The following is a 21,618-nucleotide window of genomic DNA, read 5'->3' on the forward strand; positions in this document are numbered from 1 at the left end:
CGGCGATTGGCCAGGACCCTTAGGGGAGAGAAAGCAAATCATGCTTTTTGATGCGACTTTTACCCCAACCCCCATCACAGGCGCCCCCATCTCAGGGACCTAAGGAAACATGATGTCAAAGGGCCGTGTTGCTCATATAAGGAGATTTTTCAAGATGCAGAATCTAATTGGTGTTTGAGCTTCAGAAAGTGGGAGATGAGGTCTCCGATAGCATCTGAGATGGTAAAAGGGGTCTCTATTGGCTGTCAGTAGGGAGGATGTCAGGGGATGTGTCTATAAATGCTCCTACCTTTGCTGTCCGGATCCTCATAGGGTTGTTTTGCAGCTGGGAGTGTGCCTTTGATGACAAGGGAGTCAGGATGGCTTTGAATGGACGTGCCTTTCTTCAGGGGCTCTGTTTTCTTGTCCTCAGCACCATGGTGGATGCTCAAGGTAAGAGACGCCTGCCTATCCTGGGAGGGCCAGTGAGTGAGTGGACCCCCTGGTGAAGGGAAAGGTCCTGGAGTCATGCAGCCAAAGCCCCAGTGGAGACCATAGGTTTTTGACCCAAAAGGAACCACACTGATTGTGAATATTGGTTCTTCTGTGGGGAGTCATCTGGTCATGGCAGCAGGTTTTACAGAGAAATGATATTTGATCCCAGGCTGTGGTGAACCAGTTTCTGGATGCTCCAGTGTGGCCCTTTTTTTCAGAAGCAGCTGTTTAGTTCCAGAGGCTCCCAGCATGCAGGAAGGACCATGCCTGACCTCGGCTGTGTCTGGGCCCCTTGAGCACTCCCTTTGCCTGCCTCGTAGGGGCCTGCCCATCAGGGCTTCTGAGTTTTATGTGTCTGTTCTCCCCAGGCTGTGTGCTCATGTGTGTGTGCATGCATGCAGTGAGTGTGAGGGGTGAGTGTGAGGGCAACCGAGAGGCGATTACATCTGTTGGTCTGTGAAGCGCACAGTGCCTGTACTGTTGGTGTCATGTCATCTGTGTGGTGCCAAAGCAGAGATAATCATGCCCCTGTTTCTCTCCAACCCTTCTCCTTTAATCCCATGGCCTCTCTGCCTGACTGCAGAGCTCACCCAGCATTGGGCTGAGAAAGGCTCTGCCTTCTGACCGTATTTCTTCTTACCAGGTGTGTGCGGGAGACAGAGGACCCTGTGGCCATGGGAGGGGCTCTTGTTGATGGGGACTAACTCATGTACAGCATGGCTTATCTAAAGGTTCCCAAGTCCCTGCCCCAGCCTCATGAATTGTTCCCTGACTTGCTGGGGTCCTGGACTGGTCCTTTCCTATGCCCTACCGATCCATCTGTGTGAATTCTGTAGGGTGCATTCTCTCCCTCATCCATTCTAAAAGCTGGTTTCCATGGAGCCTTTGACTCAGAGGACTGCAGGCATCAGGGATGGGGTTGCAGAAAATCTAGCCTTCAGCCTGGAGGGGCAGCTCTCCCAGAGTTGGGTGCTGGTCAGACTGAGACTGCTTACAGCTCTGACCCCTCCCTGTGCTCATTGTCTTACTCTGATTAGAGCTCAGTCTTCTGGTCCCTTAACTCTCCTGGGGAAACCCTATCCCTCCAAGTTTCTGCTTCTTGAGTGTTTGGCCAGATACTAATGAAGGTTCTTCTCTCGGTGCCTCTGAAGTTCGAGGTGTGTTTTGGTCCTGTGATGGGGAGAGACAATGGGTGTTCTGATACAAGGCCCCCTTTTTACTAGGAAAATTGTAGGAAATTTCCTCAGTAGCCACTTAAAAGGCAAGAATATTTCACCAAAGCAAACATTCTTTTAATTTTCCCTGAAACAATACAGTTCAGTGTTTTCTGAGTAAAAATGGATTTTTCTACTCCATATGATATTGACCTTGCTCCTTATAAAACAATAGTCATGGCCTTTCTGAGCATTTGATGATTCACATTTCACATCACACATTTCAGGAGTCTCCACTGTGAAATCCATGATGGGCATTGGCAAATGATTATCCCTTCAAGCGTAATTTATGCCATTGTACACAAAAACATAGACCTTCAAAGAATGGATAATTTGGTGTATGTTATTTTATAACCTATTTAAAAAAATTAGCTATATATTTTGGACACCTTTTTATATCATTATTCTTTTATGCACTTAAACTGTTTTACTGTAGTATTACAAAAATATAGAATATTACTGAAGTTATATGGGACACAGAGCATCAGGACTTCATTCCCTTTTACTGATGAATGATTTTCCCTCATATGGATTTACCACATTTTGTTTATCAGTTGATGCCTATCAATTGATGAACATTTAGGTGTTTTTCACTTTTTGGCTATTAGGAGTAATGCTGCTATAAACACTCATGTACACGTTACCATGTGGACATACGTTTTAATTTCTCTTGGGTGTCTACCTAGGAGCAGAATTACCAGGTCATACGATACTTCTTTGATTAACATTTTGAGGAACTTCTAAATTGTGTTCTACAGTTTCACAGCAGCTGCACCGTATTACATTCCCAGAAGCAATAGACAGGGTTCCAACTTCTTAACATCCTCAAAACACTTGTAATTACCTATCTTATTTGTTTTTGTTTCTGTTCTCGGGTTCCCAGAAGTATTTAATGTACCCTCTAGCAGCTGGGCCAAAGCAAGAAAACAGCATTTTTCTGCTTTTTGGTTTTCGGTGTTTTTTGGTTTTTTTTTGCATTGCAATTTAGCTTTGCATTTTGATCTTAAATCTAGTAACCTGGCTGAGCTTTAGTTAGTGTGTATATTTGTTTTAAATTATTTTGTGTAGTCTACCATATCCCTTGGAAATATTTCTTTCAGGTCTTATACACGTAGTTTCTTTTTCTTGTCACTCTGGCTAGGACTTTCAATACAGTGCTGAAAGAAAGTGGTGATAGGAAACTTCTTTGAATTTTGTTTCTTAAAGGGAATTCATTTTGCCATTTAAGTTTCTAGTTGCTAAACTTCACATATCTTTGAAACACTTGTAACTTTCTGATTTGTTTCAGCCATCCTGGTGGGTGTGAAGTGGTATCTTAATGTGGCATTTCTCTAATAACTAATGATGTTAAGCATCTTTTTATGTGCCTATTGGCCATTTATGTGTTTTCTTTGGAGAAATTCAGATTCATGATTTGCAGATATTTTCTCCTATACTATGGCTTGTCTTTCACTTTCTTTTTCTTATATTTAACTTTTGATTTTTTTCTTTTTTTAAAAATTAAAGTATCATTGACACATAATCTTATGAAGATTTCACATGAACAGCATTGTGGTTTCAACATTCACCCATATTATCAAGTCTCCCCCACCCCACTGCAGTCACTGTCTATCAGCATAGTAAGATGCTATAGAGACATCACTTGTCTTTGTGCTATACTGCCTTCCCTGTGACCTACCTATATTGTGTGTGCTAATTATAATGCCCCTTAATCCCCTTCTCCTTCCCTGCCCACCCTCCCTCCTTAACCCCTCCCCTTTGGTAACCGCTAGTCCCCTCTTGGAGTCTGTGAATCTGCTGCTGTTTCATTCCTTCAGTTTTGCTTTGTTGTTATACTCCACAAATGAGTGAAATCATTTGGTACTTGTCTTTCTCCGCCTGGCTTATTTCACTGAGCATAATGTCCTCCAGCTTCATCCATGTTGTTGCAAATGGTAGGATTTGTTTTCTTCTTATGGCTGAATAATATTCCATTGTGTATTGTACCACATCTTTATCTATTCATCTACTGATGGACACTTAGGTTGCTTCCATATCTTGTCTATTATAAACAGTGCTGTGATAAACATAGGGGTGTATATGTCTTTTTGAATCTGGGATCTTGTTTTCTTTGGGAACATTCCTAGGAGTGGAATTCCTGGGTCAAATTCCTGGGTATTTCTATTTTCATTTTTTTTGAGGAACCTCCATATTGCTTTCCACAACAGTTGAACTAATTTACATTCCCACCAGCAGTGTAGGAGGGTTCCCCTTTCTCTGCATCTTTGCCAGCATTTGTTGTTGTTTGTCTTTTGGATGTTGACCATCCTAACTAGTGTGAGGTGATATCTCATTGTGGTTTTAATTTGTATTTCCTGATAATTAGCGATGTGGAGCATCTTTTCATGTGCCTATTGGCCATCTGAATTTCTTCTTTGGAGAAGTGTCATATCCTCCACCCATTTTTTAATCAGGTGATTTGTTTTTTGGGTGTTAAGGTGTGTGAGTTATTTATATATTTTGGATGTTAACCCCTTATCAGATAAGTTGTTTAAGAATATATTCTCCCATATTGTAGGATGCCTTTTTGTTCTGTTGGTGGTGTCCTTTGCTGTACAGAAGCTTTTTAGTTTGATATCCTGTTTGTTCATTTTTGCTTTTGTTTCCCTTGCCTGAGGAGATGCTTTCAGGAAAAAGTTGCTCATGTTTATTTTCAAGAGATTTTTGCATATGTTTTTTTCTAAGAGTTTTATGGTTTCATGACTTACATTTAGGTCTTTCATCCATTTTGAGTTTACTTGTGGATGGGGTTAAACAATAATCCAGTTCCATTCTCTTGCATGTAGCTGTCCAGTTTTGCTAACACCAGTTGTTGAAGAGGCTGTCATTTCCCCATTGTATATCCATGGCTCCTTTATTATATATTAATTGGCCATATATATATGTGTGGGTTTATATCTGGGCTCTCTATTCTGTTCCATTGATCTGTGGGTCTGCTCTTGTGCCAATACCAAATTGTTTTGATTACTGTAGTTTTGTAGTAGAGCTTGAAGTCAGGGAGTGTAATCCTCCCCGCTTTATTCTTCTTTCTCAGGATTGCTTTGGCTATTTGGGATTTTATGTGGTTCCATATGAGTTTTAGATAAATAATTTGTTCTAGTTCATTGAAGAATATTTTGGTATTTTGAAAGGGATTGCATTGACTCTGTAGATTGCTTTAGGCAGGACGGCCATATTGGCAATATTTTTAAATTCTTCCTATCCATGAGCGCAGGATGTACTTCCATGTATTGGTGTCTTCTTTAATTTCTCTGAGTGTTTTGTAGTTTTCAGGGTATAGGTCTTTCACCTCCTTGGTTAGGATTATTCCTAGGTACTTTATTCTTTTTCATGCAGTTGTAAATGGAGTTGTTTTCTTAATTTCTCTTTCTGCTAGTTCATCATTAGTATATAGGAATGCAAGAGATTTCTGTGTATTAATTTTGTATACTGCAACTTTGCTGACCTCAGTTATTAGTTCTAGTAGTTCTTGGGTGGATTCTTTAGGTTTTTTTATGTACAATATAATGTCATCTGCAAACAGGGACAGTTTAACTTTTTCCTTACTAATCTGGATGCCTTTTATTTCCTTGTGTTGTCTGATTGCCATGGCTAGGACCTCCAGTACTATGTTGAACAAAGGTGATGAGAATGGGCATCATTGTCTTGTTCCTGATCTTAGAGGAAAAGCGTTCAGCTTTTCAGTGTTAAGTATGATGTTAGCTGTGGGTTTGTCGTATATGGCCTTTATTATGTTGCGGTATTTGCCTTCTATACCCATTTTGTTGAGAGTTTTTATCATGAATGGATGTTGAATTTTGTTGAATGCTTTTTCAGCATCTATGGAATTATAATGTGTTTTTTGCCCTTCTTTTTATTATTGTGGCATAAGATGTTGATGGATTTTTGAATATTGTACCATTCTTGTATCCCTGGAATAAATCCTACTTGATCATGATGGATGATCTTTTTGATGTGTTTCTGAATTCGGTTTGCTAATATTTTGTTGAGGATTTTTGCATCTATGTTCATCAGGGTATTGATCTGTAATTTTATTTTTTTCTGTTGTCTTTGTCTGGTTTTGGTATTAGGGTGATGCTGGCCTCATTGAATGAGTTTGGAAGTATTCCCTCCTCTTCTACTTTCTGAAAAACTGTAAGGAGGTTGGGTATTAGGTCTCTGAATGTTTGATAAAATTCAGCAGTGAAGCCATCTGGTCCAGGATTTTGTTCTTAGATAGTTTTTGATTACCAATTCAATTTCGTTGCTGGTAATTGGTCTGTTCAGATTTTCTGTTTCTTCCTGTGTGAGCCTTGGAAGGTTGTATTTTTCTAGAAAGTTGTCCATTTCTTCTAGTTTGTTCAGGAAAGGCAGGAGCTCCAGGCCTTGCTACTCTGTCTGCACCCTACCTTGACCTCTCTGTGTGGCTCCTTGAAGCAGACTGTGTGCTCTCCCAAGGACCTGTGAATAGTAATGTTCTATTTCAGTTTCCTTGTTGTGTTTTGTTGAGTGGTGACTTACTGTGCAGCACCCCAGGGATGTGCTTAACAAGTATTAATAACAAAGTTACAGCAAAATGCTCACCTCTTCTGCCAATACCCTCACAGACACACTCAGAAACAATGTTTGACCAGCTGTCTAGGCATCCCTTAGCTGAGTGTCACATAAAAATTAACCACCACTATCTGTTGATATGGCCAGTTCTTGGTGGAATTTTGAATATTAAACCAACCTGGCATTCCTAGGAAAAACCCCTTTTGGTCTTGTTATATTATTCTTGTAATATATCCTTCATTTTGATTTGCTAAAATTATATTTAGAATTTTTGAAACATTTTGATCTGTAGTATTATTTTTGTGTATTATCTTTTATCAAATTTTGGTATCAGTTAATGCTGGCATCATATTGTCTCCTCTTCAATTTTCTGGAGGAATTTATAGAACTGGTATTATTTTTTCTTTCATTCTTTGGTAGAATTCACAAGTGAAGCCATCAGGGTCTGTCTGTTTCTTTGTGGGAAGGGTCTTCATTAACCTCTAATTTAATTTAATTAACACACCCAAGAAGAAACAAATAACCTAAAAATATTAAAGAAGAAATACATCTATTAAAGAAGAAAAATTTAAGAAATTAAATTAAATCTAATTACTCCCAAAGGCCCCACGTCCAAAAACCATTACACTAGGATTAGGACTTTAATATATGAACTTTGGGGGGACACAAGCACCGAGTTAATAGCATATTGTTGGTCAAACTGTCTATCCAATTGCTAGAACCATATTGTTTATTAACAGTAAACTTCACAACAAGGTCTGATATTTGGTAGAACAAGCTCCCCTACCCACTGTTCCTATTTTTGAATAAAGAGTTTTGACTCTTTTTGGTTCTTTGCTCTCTCACATATATTTTAGAATGAGCACATCAAGTTACATGAAAAGCCATGATGGGATTTTGACTGGAATTGCATTGCATCCACACATCAGCTACTAGTTAAAAGAGCATAAAGTACAAATCATTGTTGATAATGATCTTATTTATTGGCATGATTTCTCTCCCCATTTACTTAGGTTTTCTTTGTAAAGTTATATAATTTTCCCTTCAGAGGCCTTGTACATTTTTGAAGGTTTTAGCCTATGTTTAGTAATATAAGGATCTTGCAAATATTTTGCCTAATTTATCCCTAAGTATATAATTTTTTAAAAGTGCTATTGTAAATTGTACTTAAAAAATTAAATTTGCAAGTTTGTTGCAAGTGTATAGAAACATCATTGGTTTTTGTATATTGACTCAGTTTTCTGTGACTTTGTAAACTAGTTATGATTTGTAGCAGCTTTTTGGGATGTGCTTTGGGGTTTTCTGTGTAAAATGATTATGTTGTCTATGATTAAAAACAGTTTTACTCCTTTACTTCTTTACATTTGTTTCTTTTTCTTTCTCTGTTGTCCAGTGCAATGTTGAATACAAGTGTTAGAAACAGACATCTTTGCCATGTCCCTAATCTTAGGTGAAAGTTGTTAGTCTCTCATCATTAAACATAATGTTAGTTGTAGGTGTTTTATAGGTGCCTCTTTTTAGGTTGAGGAAGTTCGTTTCTAGTCTATTTTTTTGAGAGTTTTTAAATACAAGTGGGTCTTTAATTTTGTCAAATAGTTTTTCTGCATATATAGAGAGGTTTTATATATATGCAACATAAAATATATGTATTTTAGTCCATTGATATTATGACTTACAGAAATCGATTTTTGAATATGGAACTAATTTTGCATTCTTGGGATAAACTCCATTTGTTCCTGATGTTTTAATCCTTTGTATATATTGCTGGATTTGGTTTGTTACTCTTTTGACTTTAGAATTTTTGTGTCTGTTTATGAGTGGCATTAGTCTGTAGTTTTCTTTTCTTGTAATGTCCTTGTGCAGCTTTGGTATTAGAGTAATGCTGGGCTCAGAAGACATAATGGGAAATAGTCCCTCTTTTTCTGTGTTATGGTAAAGTTTGTGGAGAAATGTATTACCTCTTTCTTAAAGCTTTGGTAGAATACAATAGTGAAGTCTTCTAGGTCTGAAGTCTTCTTAGAAAGTTTTTATACAGAGATTCAATTTGTTCATTAGGTTTTCTGTTTTTTTCTTGAGTGATCTTTGGTATTTTGTGTCTTTCAAGGTTTCCATTTCAACTAAGTTAAAAGCATCATTTCACTCATTTGTGGAGTATAAGAACAAAGAAAAACTGAAGGAACAAAACAGCAGCAGAATCACAGAACCCAAGAATGGACTAACAGTTACCAAAAGGGAAAGGGACTGGGGAGGATGGGTGGGAAGGGAGAGATAAGGGCAGGGAAAAAGAAAGGGGGCATTAAGATTAGCATGTATAACATGGGAGGGGGGGCACGGGGAGGGCTGTGCGACACAGAGAAGACAAGTAGTGATTCTACAGCATCTTACTACGCTAATGGACAGTGACTGTAATGGGGTTTGTGGGGGGTACTTGGTGAAGGGGGGAGCCAAGTAAACATAATGTTCTGCATGTAATTTTAGATTAATGATAACAAAAAAATAATAAAGTTAAAAAAAAGTATGAAGCTGTTTATAATATTCATTTATTATCACTTTAATGATTGTAAGGATCAGTCATAATATCCATATTTCATTCCTCATATTGATAGTTTGTTGATTTGGAAAATCCCAAATCTTCTCTCCTTTTTCCTCTTTTCTGTGTGGTCAAATTTTATGTATTATCTTCTTATTTTTAAAGAACAAACTTTTGGTTTTACTCATTTTCTCTCATTTTTGGGTCCATTTCCTATTTTACTGATACTTACTCTTTATTTTCTTTACTTCAGCTTTCCTTGGGTTTAATTGGTTTGCTTTTTCTAGTTTAGTAAGGTGGAGGCTTTGAAAATTGTGAATATTCTTATTTTATAATTTAAACACTTAATGCTATGAGTTTCTCTCTAGGTACAGCTTTAGCTGCATATCATGTATACTGATATGTTGTGGCTTTCTTTCACATAGTACCAGATGTTTTCTAATATTTCTTGTGATTTTTATTTAATTCATGAATTATTTAAGAGTGCATTAAAAAAAATCAAAGTATCATTGATGTACAATCTTATGATGGTTTCAAATATACAACACAGTGGTTTAACATTTACCCATATTATTAAGTCCTCAACCCCTCCATTGTGGTCACTGAAGAGTGCATTGTTAATTTCTATATATACTCCAATATTTTAGATATTTTTCCAGCTTTATTGAGATGTAATTGATGTATAACACTGGGTAAATTTAAATTTATGGTGTACAATGTGATGATTTAATATACTTACAATGTAGTTGTGAAATTGTTGCCACATTAGATAACACCTCCATCATTTCACATAATTACCACTTCCTTTGAGTGGTGAGAACACTTAGATCTACCTTTTTAGCAACTTCCAGGTATACAGTATAGTATCATTAACTCTAATCATCATTATGTCATACACTAGATCCCCAGAATTTATATTCATCTTCTAATTGGAGGTTTTTACCCTTTGACTGACATCTAACCATTTCTCCCACCTACCACCACTAGCAACCATCATTTTATTATCATTCTGTTTCTATGAGTTCAGCTTTTAGAGATTCTACCTGTAGGTAAGATAATACAGTATTTGCCTTTCTCTATCTTACTTATTTCACTTAGCATAATGTCCTCAAAATCCGTCTATGTTGTTGCAAGTGGCAGGATTTCCTTTCTCATATCTGAATAATATTCCATATATATCTATATGGCAGATACCTCTTTAAGGTCATGTTTTCATTTCCTGTGGATATCTAACCACATCTGAGATTTCTAGATCACGTGGGAGTTCTATTTTTAATTTTTTGAGGAACCTCCTACTGTCTTTCATACTGGCTATGCCAACCTCCAACAGTGTACAAGGGTTACAATTCTCCACATCCTTACCAACACTTGTCTTTTTGAGGATAGCCATTCTAACTGGGATGAGGTGACAACTCACTGTGGTTTTGACTTGCATTTCCTTGATAACTAGTAATGTTGAGCACCTTTTCATATATGTTAGTTATTTTTATGTGTTTTTTTGGGAAAAAATTCTGTTCAGGACTTTACCCCATTTTTAATTGCACTTTTTTTTTCTGAGTTGTATGAGTTCCTTATCTATTTTAAATATAAACCCCTCATCAGATAGATGCTTTTCAAATATTTTCTCCCATTCCATAGGCTGCTCTTTCATTTTGTTGATTGCTTATTTATTTTGTTGATTGTGCAGAAGCTTTTTAGTTTGATAGAGTTGCACTTGTTTATTTTTGCTGTTGATACTTACACTTTTGGTTTCATTTCCAAAAAGTGTTTGCCAAGGCCAATGTCAATGAATTTTTACCTGTTTCTTCTAGGAGTTTTACAGTTTTGGGTTTTATATTTAAGTCTTTAATCTAATTTGAGTTCATTTTTTTGAGTGGTATAAAATAGGGTTTCAATTTCATTCTTCTGCATGTGGTTATCTGGCTTTCCAAAACCCTTTATTGAAGACATTATGCTTTCCCCATTGAGTCTTCTTGGCTGCCTTGTTAAATATTGGTTAGCAAAAGTTTTTATCTCTCCATCATTTCTGAAGGACAACATGCTGGGTAAAATTTTCTTGGTTGAAAGTTTTCTCCTTTATCACTTTGGCTGTAGCATCCCATGATCTCCTGGCCTGCAGGTATGTGCTGAGAAATCTACTGATCATCTTATGAGGGTTCCCTTGTATGTGACAGAATATTTTTTCTCTTGATACTTTTAAAGTTCCCTCTTTATATTTTATTTTAGACAGTTTTATTATAATTTGTCTTGGAGAAGATACTTTTGGATTGAAATATGGGAATTTCCTCCTAACTTCAAAGTTGGATGTCCCAGTCTCTCCCCATTAATTTTTTCCCCATTAGTTTTTAAAATAATGGCTGAGAACTTTTATTTTTCTTCCCTTTTCTCCCTTACGTCTCCGCCTGTGACATCAGTGATGAATACATAATTTCTTTTGATAGTGTCCCATCAGTCCTATAGGCTTTCTTCATTCTTTTTAATTAAGTTCATCTGTTTGGTTAATTTCAACTGAACTGATTCTTCTCCTTTGTCAAGACTGCTGTTGGAACTCATTGAGTTTTCACTTTAGTTATTGTATTATTTAGCTCCACCTGACCAAACCAAAATTTATTTGGTTCTTTTTACATTTTCTGTGCTGAACTTCTCATTTTTTTGGTATTGTTTCCCTGATATTGTTATATAATTTATCTGTGTTCTTTTGTATCCCTCTGAGCATCTTTAGAACAACTGTTTTGTATTCTTCGTCAGGACAATCCTGTGTCCCCATTCCTTTGTGACCAGTTCCTGGAGGTTTATGGTATCCCTGTGGCGGAGACATGTTTCCCTGACTCCTCTAGATCTCTGCAGCATTCTATAGGCATCTGTGCATTTTTAGGAGCAGTCATCTCTTCTAGATGTTACAGACTGACTTCAGTAGGAGAAGACGTTCACCTGTGAGTGGGGAGCACACTGTAGCATGTGGTACCTAGGTCTAGGGAGGCAGGATGCCAAGGGCATATGGTGGCACTGAGTCTTGGAGGGTTGTGACAGCTCTTCATGTCAGGTTGCTCAGGTCTGTAGCTTCAACAACTGTGTGGACCTTGGCAAGCACTGTAGAGGGCCTGCTGTGGCTCCAAGGGCTGTTGGGAGTCTTCAGTAGTGCCTCCATGTCTAGAGGCCAGGGACCAGGGCAGACAGAAGTGGTGGCTGGAGCCAGTGGTGTCCACACACTTGGTCGCGGGGGTCAGCTGTAGGTGTCTATGTAGGGATAGGGGCCATTTTCAGAAACACACATGGTTATGGGGGCCAGACAGGCAGCAAGGTCTCAGCAAACTGAGAGCTCACTGGTGGCTGAAGGGCCTGGCTGTTGTGCCCTCTTGTGGCTGTACATTGTTCCCCAGGACATGACACTGCCCTGTAGGCTGGTGATGACTGCCAGGCTGGCAGTGTGCTAGTGCACAGCCTGGAGAGGCCAGCACCGAGTCCTTGCATGGTGGTGCTGTTAATCCAAGATGGCATCTTGCACTTGTGCAGCCACAGAGGCCTAAGCCGGCTTCCAGTACAGTTCCCATGCTCTGAATTGGGGTTGGGGAGGGAACAAGGTGGCTGGCATCACTGAGGGCATACACCGTGGGCAAATGCTGATGCAATACCAGGGGGTTTACAGGATCTGTGCTGGCTATTAGTTTCTTCAGTTTCTTCTGCTGGGTTTGTATGCAGAGCAGGTCACTGTGGACTGTGATGATCCCACTCTGTGCCTGCTCTTTGTGGCTCCTAGTTTTCTTCTTTGTTCTTAGTTATCTGTATAGATTTCAGCTTTGCTAGTGTGGGGGTGGAGGTGAAACTGAAGTAAAACATTTGTGCCATGCCCCAAAAGGCTGGGGAAGCTGGCCACTAAGTCTGTCTTCCTTTCCTGGGGAGGAAATTCTTTCTGGCTAGGAAGTTTCCTGTTTGTGCAAATGATGTTGTTTGGGAGATGGGATAGGTGGACATGGGCAGAATGGAGCTGTCTCGGTTTTGCTAAAGTTTCTAAAGTGGATTCCAGAGTTTTCCTAGAGCTAGTTTTGCTAGTGGATAGCTGTCTAATTGTGGATCTTTGTTGGAGAGTTGGAGGTGGTAATTTTGCCATTTTGGTGATGTCACTTGTGAGGCCTTTATTCTGTAGAGTGTTTTTGAATATAGAAATTTGGATGGCGATTTATTTTTCTTTTAGATTATCTAAGGCTTTATCCTATTCTGTACTGGCGTCTCTTGTTTTGGGGGACTTAAATGTTAGTATAGATGTTGGTCAACTAAAGATATGTATCAGTTTTAAAGATTTTTGTCAATTTTCTACTGTTCCCCACCATTTTAACAAGATTAATTGAGGTTATATTATAGTAACCAATAACTCAAATTTCAGAAAATTAAATAAGCAAAAGTTAATTAATTCTTACACTACGTGTTCTGGTCAGTTTGGTAGGGCATTTGCTTTTGATAATATTCAACTTTTTAAGTTGTTGAATGCCCCACCCTCTTAATATGCCAGCACTTCAACATGATGCTGTCAGGGTGGCTGTGGCAGGAGCATATACCAGCTTTAAAGTGTTTCTACATGAAGTGATGCACAGCATTTGTTCTCACACTTCACTGGAAAAGACAGAGCACATAGCCTTGCTCAACTTCAAACAGGCCAGGAAGTATTACTATTTTCACGTGCCCCAGGAGAAGAGAACTTGAAATATTTCTGAACACTAGTAATGTGTACCAGATCTGTGACACGTCCACAAATGAAGTCCTTTTTGTGTCTTACTTGAGTTTTGTTGGCCTTGTTCACTCTGTGGATTAATGTCTGTCATCAGTTCTGGACAATTCTTAGCCAATGTTTTTCAGGTATTGCTTCTGCTCAATTCTCTTTCTGTCTCTGTCTCCTTCTCTTCCTTCTTATGTTACAGTTTAACTTAATTTAAACCTTCTTGTTGCATCTTCTGTCTCTGATCATCTCTTCTGTATTTTTCATCCTTTTGTTCCTCTATGCATTTCTGATAATTTCTTTCTGTTATTCACTTCAGTAATTCTCTTTACCTGAATTTAATCTGATAAAAAATTTTGATTTTGACAACTATATTTTTCATTCATAGTTCTTTCATCCATAGAAAATTTTTTCTTGAAGACTCTTTTGATGTATTTTATTTCTTTATGTACAGTATGTGTGGTTTTATATAGCCTAGTATCTGGTGTCTAATATCAGAAGTTTCTGTGTCTGTTTGAGTAGTTTCTCTTGGTTTTTGTTACAGAAAGACACTTTCTTTCTGTATCTGTTTGTTTTTGACAATGTATTGGTCATTTTATTTATAAAAAATATTCATGGAAGTAATTTTAGGCCTAGGATGAAGGTCATTTTCCCCTAGAGAGGATTTTATTTTCATTTTTCCCATGATTTCATGGCGCTATCAGTAGTGGGCTACTTTAATACAAGAGCAAAAATGGGTGTTATCTGGACAATTCAGATACTCAAGCTCTGAATCTAATTCTATACAAGGACACATCTATTTCAACTGGTATCCTGGCTGATTGTGGACAGTGTCTCCTGTTAGTTGTCCCATCTGGGTGCGGGCTTGGGATTTGATTTGTGCCTCCTCACCATCAAGGCCACGTGGAAGCTCCTTTTCTTGAACAGGCTGATGCTCTCAGGGTGAAATCCCATGCCCTGTCCCTGTACCTCAGTGAATTCCCATTTTCCCTTCAGATTTGGCCTGATTTTTTGCCCCTAACTTATCAGGTCTTTAATGCTTTAAAGATAAATTTTACTATATTTTATTCCACTTATTTGTTATTTTCAGTAGAAAAGACAGCCTCAATAACCCAGCCTGCTGTTACTGAGAAAATCTCCCAGAACTTCTCACAGTAATGAAATCATCTGATTTTGTCTGTGTCACCAGATAGATATAACTTACCTGGAGGCAAGGACATTCTCTTATGTTTTGCATGCAGAGCGCTTAGTACAGGACCTGCCTCTTAAACAGACAGTGTTAATAAAAGAAGCTTCTTGTGTACTTTTTGGATTTCATTTCAATCCTTTATTCCCACCTTAATGTAAGACTTAAAAAACCTCTGAGCAAGCGTCACAGGATGTCTCCCTTCTTCTAGTATGTACTCTACCTCCTTCCCATTCATCTTTATTTCCTTCCTAGAATGGACCTCCCAGGTGCTCTGGACTGAATCGTGCTCTTCCAAAATTCACATGTTGAAGCCCTAGCCCCCAGTGTGGCTGTCTTTGGAAATAGGGAATTTAGGAGGTAATTAAGGTTAAATGAGATCAGAAAGTGGGTCCCTAATCCAATAGGACTCGCAGCTTTATAAGAAGAGGAAGACTCTCCCTCTCTCCCCATGCTCATGTACTAACGAAAAGCATACAGGGAGATAGCAGTGGCTTACAAGGCAAAAGAAGACGTCTCAGATCGTGCCAGCACCCTGATTGTGGACTTCCCAGCCCCCAGAACTGTGAGGAAAAAAATAATTAATTGGTGTTGTCTAAGCCACCTCGTCTATGGTATTTGTTACGGCAGCCTGCCTGAGCGGGCAGTATCGCACGAGGGTTCTGTTCCGGTCCAGCATCCTCCTACATGCTTCCCTCTTTGATGCACCACTTCTGTTTTCCAGAGTGGGGACCCTACGGAGCCAGGTATAGACCTGAGCAGTGTCAGTGGGTCGTCCAGGACAAGCCTTTATTAGATTATAAGAAAAATATTGCATTTTGCTGACCCCACTTCAAAGCTAATGTAGATGATCCTAGGGCCTCAGGAAACTGTTTCTCTGTCCATGAAGGAGAGTAGGAACCTAGGCTATGGATGATAAACTGATAGCGTGAGAGGCAGTGTGGGTTCCAGTCACAGGTGGGAAGAAGGTAGCAGAATCAGTCACTCAAGGAGTCTTATTTAGTCTTATTAAACCACACATGGGAATCTCCAGCTTGTCCACCCTACTGTTCTCTGATCTGGAGGGAACCCCTAAATTAGTTACAAATTGCTGTGCAATAAATGACTGCTAAACTTGGCAGCTTAAAACAACAAATGGTAAGTATGTTGTGGTCTCTGTGGGCCAGGAGGCTGGGCCTGGCGTATCTGGGTCCTCCGACTCCTGATCTCTCACAAGGCTGCCGCCATCCAGAAGTTCATCTGCAGGTGGACACCAGCCAAGCTCACTCACCTGGCTGCGGCAGCAACGTCCAGGCTCAGTGGGCTGTCTGCCTCACAGCCTCAGTGCCTTTGCCTTGCTGGCTGGTGGGCAGAGGCCTCCCCCAGCTCCTTGCCATGTGAGTCTCCATCCGCAGCTCCCCATCTAGCAGCTGCTTCTTAAGAGCAAGCCGGGGAGAGTGCATGACAGGTGCCAGAGAGAAACCTAACCTCTTAAGTGACCTCTCTTCACTTTTGCCAAATTTCATTTATTAGATGCGTGGTACTCAGCTCAGCCCTCGTGCAAGTGTGAGGGGGACTTCCTAATGGTGTGAGTACCAGGAGGCAGGAATAATTGGGACACATTAGAGGCTGCTCACCTCATCCTCTATTCCAGAGCTAGAGGAGAGTGCTCCCTCTGGAACAGGAAGGAGAGGGAAGATGCCCCCCCCATGGGCCGTGATCTGTGACTGAGGCGGGGAATCTGGGCCCCCACAGCCTCAGGCATTTCTACTGGGAAGGTGGGGCCAGAGTCCCCTGAAAGCCTGTCCTCAGTGGTGTGCCTGGAGCTGTGTCCCACTGGCTTGTGAGAAGCAACTGTGTGCAACACTCCCAACCCCAAGTTCAGGGATGGCACACCGGTAGTTTAAAATTGGCCACAATGGGAATGTTTATACCACAGAAGAAAAAAAACGCTGTACATCAGGGATTTTTTTTTCCCTACTCCAGAGAGTTCATTTTTTAAAAAAAATCAGTCAATGCTTTTAATCAGGAACTTCTAATTTTTAATGCACACAGCCAGAATCCTTAAGTTATTCTTCATGTATTTCTTTTGTCTCCTTCATTGTATCAGTGACTGTTGTGAATTTTCCTTCTACATCTCTCTTATCCATTCCTTCTGCTCACCATCCTCCCTTCTACTTCATTAGTTCAGCCATTTGTCATTTCTAGCTTGGAGAATTGCAGGAGCTTTCTAACCGGTTAGTCTTCCTATTTGTCAGCTCTTCCTGTCTCCTTTGCAAACTACTGTTGGAAGGATCTTTCTAAGTCGCCAATTTGATCATTCTATTTTGTACTTAAACTGCTTAACAGGGAGCCATTGCCTCTCCTATGAATTCCACGCTCAGTGGCACGGCACAGGAGGTCCTCTGTCATTTAGAGCCAGTTTTCCTTTCTCTTCGTGTCTAGAGTTGGGTCTCCCTACCACCCAGAGAGCTCATTTTTAATACTGACTAGACCACCGCTTCATGGTTGCCTAAAATGTCTGCTGTGTTCTGTGTCCGTGTCTCTCTTGCAGCTGTGGAGGTGCGGCTGGAGGATGGCAGCCACCGCTGCGAGGGGAGATTGGCAGTGAAGCATCAAGGCACATGGGGCACAGTGAACATTGGCTACAGTAGCTTGAATAATGCTGTTGTGCTGTGCAGACAGCTGGGCTGTGGAGATCTTGTTGATGTTGTCAGAAGCACTCGTTTCGGACAAGGGTCCGGGCCCATTTGGCTTGTAGACTTTTCCTGCAATGGGAAAGAATTAACTGTCAATGACTGTAACTATCGTCGTTTGAGAAATCATTCTGATATTGGTCTTTCCCATGACTGGGACATCGCAATCATCTGCTCAGGTAAGGCCTGTCTGGTCTGGCAGAGGCTCCCCAGCAGGAACAGCCTCCATCTCATTCCCAGAATAACGGATGCACAGGATCACAGGCTTTAGAACACATTGGGAGAAGGATCCAGCCACACATGACTCCTAGAGCAGCAGGGGCTCAAGGGAGCAGGAAGGCTGGCGTGGCCCTGGACAGGACAGGCCTGTGGCTCCTGGGCCCTCTGGCCTCTGTGGTCTGTCCCAAAGGCAGCATGGGGTCCCTGTTCATGCCCAGCAGCTGTATATTAACTGGAATTAATATCAAGTACATCAGTTTCCTCAAGAATGTTTCCTTCAAAACATTAGAAGTTCCAACATCACCCACTCCCATTTTTACTCAGATGCTGAATTATCAAAATATGACAGGTCCCCCTGTAGTGTTTCCAGTAAGCAATGTTACCTGATACGTTAGAAAACAGGTTTTCCTAAAACAAAAACTCTTAACAGAAGGTAGTAAATTCAAATGCCCTTTGAAAACAATTCTTTTTCAATAATATTAAATAAAGTGGATGGAAGGGAACTTTCCACATGTAATATGTGGCTGCTGGGCTGGACCTGTATGAAGTCGGCTTCATCATGGTGGCTGTTTTGCTTCTTTGACGAGATAGGTGCAGCCATAGGAGGGGACGTGGGAAAGGTGCAGGAAAACCAAGTTTACTGTAATGAGAAGTCCTAGAGAGACAGAGTCACTCAAAGTCACTAGGGGGCCATATGCGGGAATTGCCAAAGGGAGAGGCTTATCCACGCAGGTGGGGAGCTGAGAGAAGCCCTGAGGGCAAGGGCTTGGTCAGGTTCAGGGTGGAGCGCATGCACGAAGGGATAGGGGACCTCACTGGTGCATCCCAATGTTACTTGGTCACAGTCAGGGGAAGGTACGAAGAGGGCAGGTGGCAGGAGTCAGCCTGACTACACTGGTGCACCTGGTCGCCCCGGGATGCTTACAGTCTGTTCTTGGGGATGTTGAGGCAGCAGAAAAATGTAAAGTTTTGAAATTTACAATGTAGTAGCCAGAGCAAAGCAAATGCCCAGATCAGTGAGGCCAGGAGAGCCTCAGTACTTAGTGTGCATGGCTTCTGAGGCCAGGCAGGAAGACAGCGAGGAGACTAGAGTGGGATGGGTGGTCTCAGTATTTGCCAGAGCTGTGTCCACTTGTTATCACAGTGGGTGGTTAGTCCAAGACTCTAATGCCATCAGAACAGCTTGACTTTGAGGAAGTGATTAACAGATAATCACAGTGAATTCCCTAAGGTAGGTGGTTGGGCTGTAGAAAAGGGCCATCCCATCTGAAGGGACCGTGGGACGACAGAGACTAGAGTACCTCTGCAATAGGTCTTTATAGCCCAATGGCCCAACCCCAGAGCCAGTCAGCTTTTTTGAGTTCTGCATGGGGAAGGTCACAGGAAAACTGTTCTTTTCAAATGTCACTGATAGCAGATCTCTGGTGACAGTAATTCAGGCCCATAAAACACAATTATGTTCTTTAAAAGCTGCTTTGTTGAGGTATGATTGATGCACAAAAAGCTATCCATATTTAATGTATACAACTTGAGTTTGAAAATAAGTACGTATCTACAATACCATCCCCACAATCTGTGCCATAAATCTATCTATCACCTTAAAAGTTCCCTTCCATCCACTTTATTTAATATTATTGAAAAAGAATTGTTTTCAAAGGGCATTTGAATTTACTACCTTCTGTTAAGAGTTTTTGTTTTAGGAAAACCTGTTTTCTAACGTATCAGGTAACATTGCTTACTGGAAACACTACAGGGGGACCTGTCATATTTTGATAATTCAGCATCTGAGTAAAAATGGGAGTGGGTGATGTTGGAACTTCTAATGTTTTGAAGGAAACATTCTTGAGGAAACTGATGTTCTTGATATTAATTCCAGTTAATATACAATTAAAGACAAAAAGTTTGAGATTGCTCAAAGGCATCTAAACATTGATGATGATTTTTAGTTCCCAGCTACCATTGTTTTAACTTAAGCTCTCATATTTTTACGAACTGTCCCAGTTTTCCTGTAGTAATCTCTTTGATCATCAGTTTCCTGTGCCTCCACCTGTCTTTTCCTTATCATGTTTTAGTGATGTGGAGGGAAGTCAAAGTGGCGTTGATGTAGCATAGATAAGAATAGAAAAACCATATGATTTCACTTATATATGGAATCAAAGAAAAAAACAAGCAAAAAAATGAACAAAGCAGAAATAGACTGATGGAAACAGAGAAGAGACTGGTGGTTGCCATGGGGAAAGGGAGTATGTGAAATAGAAGAACAGGATAAAGAGGTTAAAAAAATTCCAATTATAAAATAAATAAATCAAGAGGATAAAAGTGCAGCATAGAGAATATAGTCACTAATAATGTCTTTGTATGTTGTTGTACATATCTTTGTATGTTGTAATATCTTTGTATGTTGACAGATGGTAACTACACTTGTGATGAGCATGTAGTTATGTGTGTAATTGTCAAAACACTATGTTGTATACCTGAAACTGAGATAATATTGTATATTAACTATACTTCAATAAAAAATAGAAAAGCATGCCTTTTCAGTTTTTAAATGTAAAGTGAATTCTTGGAATTCTTTCTTCTCAATTTTAGAAAAGGGGTATGGGAGAGAAATCTCAGCCTTTTCAGTTGATTGTAGGGTGTGAACTGTTGTGTTTAGGTAAATGCAGAGGAAGAAACAGTGCTCTGTGAGGAATGTAGAGGAGCTTGTTTGAAATAAAGAGAGGATCTCGGGGTTCAGGAGAATGATTCGGGAGGGCCTTCACAACTGAGCAAGGCTGTGGTACTGAGTGCAGCACAGAAAGGGGGGGAGGACCCTCCTGATGGCAGGAGGTGGGGGAGGGACTGAAGATGGTCAGCTCACAACTGCAGCCTGTGTTGTGGACCTTCTTTTTGCCTGCTCGCGTCCTCCCTCTCTTCCTTTGTCCTGATACAAGAGTAGTTTCTGGGGCTCCGTGGAAGCCCTGGCATCTGAAACTTACAATTTTCTTTGTGGAAAGTCTTTATAATGTGGAATCTATTTCTTTAACAAATATAGGACTACTCAGATTTTCTATTTCTTTTGTATCAGCTTTGGTAAGTTATGCTTTTCAAGCAATTAGTTTTCAAGGACTCAACCTATTGTATATACCTTTTTCAAATTAGAATAAAATTTGTTCATATCTCACTATATTTTAAATGTTGATAGTACCTTAATATTATCCCCATTTTCTTTCCTTGTATTGTTAATTTGTATATTCTTTCCTTTTTGTTAATTGGTTTTGCTAGAGGATAATCAGTTTTATTAACCTCTTAAAAAGAATCACCAAGTGACTGTTGATTTTCTTTTTGTGTATTTACTTTCTATTTCATTGATTTCTGTTTTATGCTCTTTGTTGGTCATGATTTTCTGTTACTGGCTATCGTTGAGATGGTATCTTAGATCATTTACATTCAGTTTTTCTTTTCTGTTCAACTGTATGCATCAAGGACTCACGATGGCTCTGAATTTTCTTCTTAGCACTGCTTTAGCTGTATCCCACTAATTTTGATGTTACATAATTTCTTTTGTATGTTATCATCATGAAATGTTTCTTCTTTCTCTCTGAATATATTCCTTGTCCTACAGTCTTACTTTGTTATTCACAGATACCAAAGCTCTCTTTGATTAGTGCTTGCAGGGCATATCTTTTCTGACCCTTTTAATAGGTTTTACTTGGAAAATCTATTAAAGGGTTCGAACTTTGTTTTGGCCACTGGTGCCTCAGTGTTGGCCACAAAAATTAAGAGCTATTTATCCACAGATTTATCATTTACAGCAGTCTTTATAGCTTTGGGTAGAGCCAAGATTTCATCTGTTATTATTTTCCTTTAACTTGTGGAGTTTTCTGTAACATTTTTGAGTAATGCAGGGTTGGTGGCCTAAATTGTATCATAGTTTATCTGAAAATGTGTTTATTTTTATCTGTTTTGAAAGGAGATTTTATTTTATTTTCATTTGTATTTTTTCATGGGCGATTTAATTCTTGGTTGACCTTCCCCCCAGTACTTTAAACATTGTC

General features: G+C 39.7%; 1 protein-coding gene across 1 annotated transcript in view; it reads left to right on the forward strand.

Moving 5' to 3' along the window:
- The first annotated feature begins 331 nt into the window (after window positions 1–331).
- LOC118924781 (antigen WC1.1-like) overlaps window positions 332–21,618 on the forward strand; it is a 40,575-nt gene continuing 19,288 nt past the window's right edge. The window contains exons 1-2 of the mRNA XM_057492318.1: window positions 332–432; window positions 17,221–17,541. Of these exons, the coding sequence (XP_057348301.1) occupies window positions 360–432; window positions 17,221–17,541 (394 nt within the window). The 5' untranslated portion in view covers window positions 332–359. The remainder of the gene's footprint in view (window positions 433–17,220; window positions 17,542–21,618) is intronic.

Source organism: Manis pentadactyla, chromosome 14 (assembly GCF_030020395.1).
Source record: "Manis pentadactyla isolate mManPen7 chromosome 14, mManPen7.hap1, whole genome shotgun sequence".
Taxonomy (NCBI): domain Eukaryota; kingdom Metazoa; phylum Chordata; class Mammalia; order Pholidota; family Manidae; genus Manis; species Manis pentadactyla.